Source organism: Phaethon lepturus, unplaced genomic scaffold (assembly GCF_000687285.1).
Source record: "Phaethon lepturus isolate BGI_N335 unplaced genomic scaffold, ASM68728v1 scaffold20123, whole genome shotgun sequence".
NCBI lineage: Eukaryota > Metazoa > Chordata > Aves > Phaethontiformes > Phaethontidae > Phaethon > Phaethon lepturus.
Window position 1 is genome coordinate 52,307 of NW_010527466.1, and position 7,444 is coordinate 59,750.

At 43.7% G+C, this 7,444-nt stretch overlaps 1 protein-coding gene across 1 annotated transcript in view; it reads right to left on the reverse strand.

The window, feature by feature from the left end:
- KTN1 (kinectin 1 (kinesin receptor)) overlaps positions 1-7,444 on the reverse strand; it is a 53,992-nt gene that overhangs the window by 43,707 nt on the left and 2,841 nt on the right. Inside the window, exons 3-5 of the mRNA XM_010283392.1 lie at positions 5,721-5,888; positions 3,293-3,423; positions 1,077-1,193 (exon numbers count right to left, since the gene is read on the reverse strand). Of these exons, the coding sequence (XP_010281694.1) occupies positions 1,077-1,193; positions 3,293-3,423; positions 5,721-5,888 (416 nt within the window). The remainder of the gene's footprint in view (positions 1-1,076; positions 1,194-3,292; positions 3,424-5,720; positions 5,889-7,444) is intronic.

Here is a 7,444-nt window from a genome sequence, read left to right on the forward strand (position 1 = left end):
CTTCTCTGTTCCCTCCCCCAATCCAGACAGCAAAAACCCCAATGACCCCCACTTCTCCGCAGCTCCCACCTTGCCTTCACAAGCACCACTTTGCAGACGTTTTTTCCCAGCCGCATCTACTTCAGCAGCAGCAGATACCTCCCCGCTTTCAGCCTGCAATCCTGAGCCAGTTTCTTTTTTCCACCCCCAAACACATGACAAGTGCTTTCTCCCTACAGTTACATATCAACTATCCCAAACTTCTTGATCCCACCTGCAAATACACACCTACCTGTGCCTTGCTAGGAGCTCACACAACACCCACTCCCTTCTCCCCTTCTCATCTGCCAAGGCTCCCAACTACCATGTCCTCTGGCCACTCTGTTCCCATCTTTAGCCACCCAGCTTTCTGTGTCCAACTACTGTCCCACAACACAACCTTCCTGAGCTTAATGCCTTTGTGCTTCCAAACCAGCCAAAAACGTAAGAATCCCCCCTCCAAGCATTTCCAATGCACTCCATATCTGCCTAATTATTTGTTCTACCATAATTGCTTTCCTCTGAAACATTCATAAAAAGAAGTTTCATGAACTAGTCTTGACAGTGGTGCATCAGCATGCCTGTAAGCCATCAGAGCTGCAACTCAAACGGTTAAGCAGGCAGTCCACACTTTCTGTAGCTTCCTTCTTGAAGAAAACTGATGATTGCTGCGTCTAGAAGCAGACAAGCATGTGAATGCTGAAGTATCAAATTAAAACTGCAATGCAGAAAAGGTGTTTAATATTTGCACCCACAAAACTATATTAGGCTCATGAAGGAAGTGCTTTTAAAGCAACCTTTTGAAATGAAAAATAGTCTCAGCTTAAAAGTCTCAGCAAATGAGCTCTCGGGAAGAAGTACTGGAAAATAACTCTGCATAAATACATTGATAACATCATAAAACCAAACATAGCATCTTGGTAAGCTTTCCCAACACAAAAAATTCCACCTTTCAATTTATACTAAGCTCAGTAAACCAGCATTTGCTGGCTGCTAGTCCGACAAGCCCCTGCTCCTCTCCCACAACTCTCTAGGCGCATGTGCCTCTCTATATTTACCTGGGTGAGCTGCTTGCACTGTTCCTTTGCAACGGCTGCCTCCTCCTTCATCGCAGCGAGCATTTTCTCTTTGTCTTGTAGCTGATGTACAGCTGCAGCCGACTCAGCCTTGCTAGCCTGCAGCAAAAGTACATTAAAATGATCATACATGCCAGAAGTACTTGCAAAGCACACTAGCAAACAGCAAGCTTGAAAGGCAGAAACACCTCCTCCTGCCCCCAAATTGTCCGTCTGCACAGCGTACATGGCACCACCAGTACCAATTCCACTGTTAATGGATCCTGCAGCGCCAATTTCATTAGAGGAGAGAATGCATTTTCGAACACACTGAAACCGGTTGAGAGAATAAATGGGCTCTTAAGGTGCTTCCGCATTGGAAGAGAGCCACAGTGGTGGCACTGGGGAAAAAAAAAGAACAGCCATTAAGAGAAATAAAGGAAAAAGGCGCAGAGATGCTGAATCATTCAATAATCACGGTTGGAAGAGACTTCCAAGATCACCTGGTCCAACCCACACTCAAAGCAGGTATAATCCAACAAACGTAATCTCTTGAAATGTCTCACTACAAAGGGAAAAAGGGAATGCTGATCTGGTCTCTCCTTCCACTTCATGGGAGAGCCTCCAGTTGACATAATTACGTTTCTGCTGGCACACTGACACACAACATTTGAGAGCTACTACAGGGAACAGAACTAGAGGAAAGATCCCCACGGTCCTGCCACTTGTATACCTGTTTGAAAGTGCAGTAACTGCAGTAAAGGGGCAAACCTTCCAAATGTTCACACAATGAAGTCTGATAACTGAAGCAGAGAAGTGTCAGTCGCATAAATGCACTCAGCATTTGTTTGGAAGTTCTCCTTCAGTGGTATTGTGTATGAATGCAGTACAAAACACACTGTCAATGTCTTGCATAAGCTACAGATAGGAAAATACTCACATTTCCATCTACAGAAACCTAGATCTTTTGGTTGTATAAAAACGCAGGAACCCACTTTGATCCTAGAGGTATCGCTTTAACACCAAACCTCCCTTTAAAAGAAAAACTACAGAAGCAAGCCGGCTGCTGTTCTGAATAAAACAGGTAATACCATTGCAAGTGTACCACTATCGGCTTTTCAGTCAAGCACTGAAACAGGGGCCCAGAAAGAATGTGAAGTCTCTGTCCTTGGAGGTTTTCAAGTTCCAGCTGGAAAAATCCCTGAGCAACTTGCTCCAAATTCACTGTTGACCTTGTTTTGAGCAGGCGGTTGGACTGCATGACCCTCCTGAAGTCTCTTTCAACCTAAACTATGTGATATGCTACTACATTGCGTTAACTGAATTGACACACATCCCGTTCCGCATTTCTGGTTTGGTACTATATCCACAGAAGATTACAGAAATGCAAGACTTCAAGTGTGAAAAACAGGATGTTACAAGCACAAAATGACAATCATAATGAGTCATGGGAGGGAGGAGTAGATATTTTTAAGACATTGCTGGTCACAACTCTCTTCTGTTTTAATACAAGCATTTAAAAATTAAAGAACCACCAAGCACTGGCACAGGTTGCCCAGAGGGGCTGAGTAGTCTCAGTCCCTGAAGGTTTCAAGCCAGACTGGATAAAGCCCTGAGCAGCCTGGGCTGACCTCAGAGCTGGCCCTGCTTTGAGTAGGAGGTTGAACTACAAACCCCTGAGATCCCTTCCAAATCTGAATTACCTGATGATCCTATGAAAGGTATCAAAGAAGTCAGCAGACTAGAGTGTATACACTTACAAGATGGAGAGTCTTGCAAAACACAGAATTAGCTGGTCAAGTGCACAGTCACAGCAGCTTTTTCTTGATTTCCACTGTAGTTTATCCTATCTACACATTTGTGAAAGGTCACTTCTGAAAGTCACCACATAGTCTTCTGCAATGCCCACACACACACACACACGTCAGCCGCAGCAGCAGTCCTACATTATATACCTTATCTTCCACGGTTATGTCTGCTATTTATGAGCAATTAAAAGCCATCAGCATGTCTAGCCAGCCCATGGGATGGCAGATGGCAGCACACAGACATCTGACAACTGCTTTCTGCATGCAAAGCAAGCACAGACCAGCTGGAAAAAGTCTTCCAAAAACAGAATGCAGAAATCACAACAGAACATTGATATAGCAAATTTGACAGCATCTCTTATAATTTCTGCTTATCTAACGGTCTTCTCCCCGCTACCCACAGTCACTCACCTTTTGCAAGACATCATGAATTGCACTGGATTTTTCCTTTAACACCTCCACTATGGAACGAGCCTCATCTTCAGTGATGATCATATTCTTCATAGCCATTACAAAGTCTTTAAATTTTACTTCAGCATTCTCTGCAACAAGGGAGGATATTTTATTTACTTTGGACTCCATACAGAATTATTTGCCTTGAAACAGCATGTGGTGGGGTATCATTATGCATTATATTTAATTTCAGTCTGAAATGCCAAGAAGCAAGAGGTCATGAACATTCAGCAAAAACAACATCTCTCCAATTTAAATCGGATAACAATACGCCAGCTAAATTTTGGGAAAAGAATCTCACCACTTTGTTTGTACAATTGGTAACATTTATAGTGTTGCTAGCAAGACGACAAATCATGACACAGATTTTGGGGGGAAAACATAGCATAAACATGAAAACTTGAAGAGTCCTTTCTAGTGTATTAGTATAGCAACTCAAACTGAGCTCTCAATTTAAAGGACAGCCTGGCTCCACAAGCAATATGCAAATGACAAGGTAATGAATTTAAAAACTGGCATATTTCTGACTACAGTACATGGAAACCAGAAAAAAACATTCCCTCAGTCTAAGTTTGGAAACGAACTGCTGCAGAAGGAGATCAGCAGTAGGAAGATAAATCAGTAAGATTCCTCTTAATGGCCCAGTGTTTCAAAAGACACAAACAAGGAAACACAATTCAACTGAACTATGCTCTAACAGGAACAAAAAACTTTGTTCATATAAAAAAACAGGCTGCACATACACAGGTCATTAGGTGGCCCCCTAACTTCACTAAATGGAAGCACAAAACCAAGGCATCCAGTACCTCTGTCAAATATTCACCAATGCACAAAAAGTATGTGAAGGGACTGGAGGGGAACACAAAACAAAAAAACCACAGGGAAAAGTGATGCTTGGTTCAGAAAGTGTCACAAAGATCATGGAGAAGGGTCCAGGCTCCCCATCACAGGTGCTAACCATGCCACTGAAACCAAGCTACACAAACCAAAACCTCTCCAGAATTTGAAAAATAAATGAAGAAAAAAAATGGTAGTGATACTAAGCCAAGAGAAATTATTGGGCATAAAACCAGATCACTGAATAACAGAGTGCAGGGATGTGGCAGGGGGAAGCACTGAGAAATTCTTCCACACTGTCTGTTAGTCCTAGATCCAAATTAGTCTTGGCCACAGACTTCAGATCACATCATTGCTGCATTGACATCACCAATAATGCTGTTACCAGGAATATGCCAAAATCCTGAGACCAGAGTCTGGTTAGCCAGGAGTCGAGATCAGCTTGGCTTGGACCAGCCTGAGCCCTGTGCTCCCTGAAGACAGGAGAACCTTGACCTTGCATCCAAGAAGCTTACAATTAGAATAGGGGAAGATTTCTATATCGGGAGGGCAAATCCCAGCTGACACAGGAGAATTAGGAGCTCATCTAGAACATTACAGCTTGCAAAGGAAATGAGGAGGGACAGCTGCATGTGAGAGGCTTTGATGCCATAGGGCAGCAATATGCCATCATTGAGCTAGAAGCACAGGAGGAGCCTCAAGCAAGTGTGAATCCAATCTAGATACTACAAAGAGTTGCCAAGAAGTTTTCAAGTGAGCATTTTAGAAGACAAGTCTAAAAAGAAACCAGACCATGCTGGAGAGCCAGCCTTCTGCACAAACCTGAGCAGTGATTCCCTGCTCAAGTCATTTGGCTTCTCCTCTCTGGCTGCCCACAAATTTTGTGGGTCTCATGGCTCAGTTGAGCAGGTCAGTGGCCTACTTAAAGCTTCAAGGAGGGACACAATGCTCACGAATCACTCCAGGCCTCAGGGGAGAGTACGAAGGAAGCTCCCCTGTCCCAACCAATTCCAGCCACATTGAAAGGAAAATTCAGCATCTTCCTGGAAACTGCCAGACTATCTCCACTGTCAGTTTGCTTCAGGTAACTCCATGTTGCACTCAAGATACACACTGGCTGGTCAGCCCCAGCTAGCTCCATGGACAGCCTTAGAGCATACAGGCTGCACTCCCAGTCTCAAGCAGATTCCAACAGCCTGTGCTGAAAGCTCTTGATTTAGAGTCCATCACTGGTAGCAATGCCTGATCTACTGTAAAACTAGCTTGCGTGCAACTGTGTGGTCAGCAATCACCCGTTCGCTCACTGTGAGGACACAAAAGCCTACAGTCAGCATTAAAAGGATTCAGATGGCGCAAAGCCCTTTCAACAGTGCCAAAGACAGGGGAGAAACGAGCACAGACAAAAGCAGTGTCCTGCAGCCACAAATGTTTTCCTCAAATCACTTCTTCCTAGCAAATAAGAGAGGATCCCCCTCCCCACATACACAGCATGTTTTCCCTGTTCGCAAGCTGTCTATGCCAGAGACAGATTGCATTATCGGTTTCTTACCTTTATCCGTTTCATTCTTCAGTTTCTTGCCACTGCTTTTCTGGATCCCCTCATTCACATTTTGTCTTGCTACTTCAACCGCTTCTCGCTTTTCCAAAGTGCCAGAGTCAGAGTTATCCATCAAAGGAATGTAAGTAGTTGCTTGAATAAGAGGTTCATCCACCAAAACTGTAATCAAAAGTCCACAGGATGGGTTAAAACTTTGTAATAATTAACATCAACATTTTTAGGAAAGGTGCATAACATATTAGAGTTGGATTAAAGCATCTCTAACCCCAGTAGTTAGTTATACTTTCTATTTCTGTTATCCTTCACAGGTTAATTCATTAAAGCTCTTCAGGTAAGTTCATTAAATAAAGGTCTCTAATGCGTAGTAATTTAATAGCTTCAATTAAATTTCTATTTCCAAAGCTGCCTTTTAGCTTTTTAACAAGTAGCAGAGAAGAAACTTTACATTTTGACTTTCATTTCACTTTCTCATTGAAGTTGCACATAGCATCAATGAGACTGTGCCTGCGTATGAAATCATTCGGCATCCCTGAAGCATGAGTAAAGTCTTTATTCTGTTAAAAGCTGGTACCTTACTGCCAGCATTTTCACCCAGATTACATCACCTGTGAACTAAACCATTTAGGCAGAACATGCAGTAGGGACAGCAGTCAAGCTTATTTCATATCCAGACTCAGCTACACTTAATGAAGATATCTCATCTGTCAGAGCAGGCTTTAGGCATCATTAATATTCAGAAGTACCCAGAGGTACTGACCGACCTCGGGTCTCCATTCACACAGCACTGTATAAAAAGCGGTGAGGATCAGCCTCTGTCCAAAGAACTTTTCAGCCTGTGCTGCCGAGACAAAAGCAGGGGAGGGGAGAGGAAGAGCAACAGACCAGGGACAACAGATACAGCCAGAGCTGGATTTGCTGTTTGCCCAGCTCCTGAGCTTCTGGTCCACACTGCCTGAAGTATGCAAGATGATGTGCACAGAGCCATGCCACAGCAGACTGCAAGCACACTGCAAGCTCAGAAGTGAGCTCTCTTCTAGCAGAGATGCCCACCACCTAATCCAGTTACCATCCTCACCTTTTCCCTTCCTCTCCTTATTAACTTCTCCTTTCAAAACCTATTCAATACCAGTGAGGCATTTTGCAGTGTCAGTAACATCTGACAACCCCATAGTACTGTCTTGGCTAACCCAGATGCCCACGGCAGCTAATTTTTTGCTCTGTCATTTGGAGAGGTGGCGTTAAAAGAAAAGAGCTTGCACTCAAATAATGCATGAGCTATTCCCATGTAGCACTGACAGCTCAGCTAATGCTGCCTGAGCTGGTACTGACACTTATTTGCCATATACAGCCAAGTTTGTGGCCCATAAAATGGCCCCTCAAAAAAAGGGCAATGGATGCATCAGGAAAAGCAAAAGAATGTCCACAAAAGGCAATCATATCCTAGGTTCCCCATCAGTAGGTTTCTTCCAGGAATAATTTGAAAGTTTTTCAGTTGTTAGAGAGGAACCCTATGCTACTTGAACCCCCATCCTGGTCTGATCAGGGCCCATGACTGATCTGGACCCCAATGACCTGACCAAAGTATAACGGAAACAGTGACCAACATTGTCTACTCCAGAAGCAGTCCATCATCCGTCAACTTCTTCATAGCTGTCCCAGTAAAGAGTTTTGAGAAGCTAACAAGATGGCCTTGCAGAACTTCATGATCACGCTCT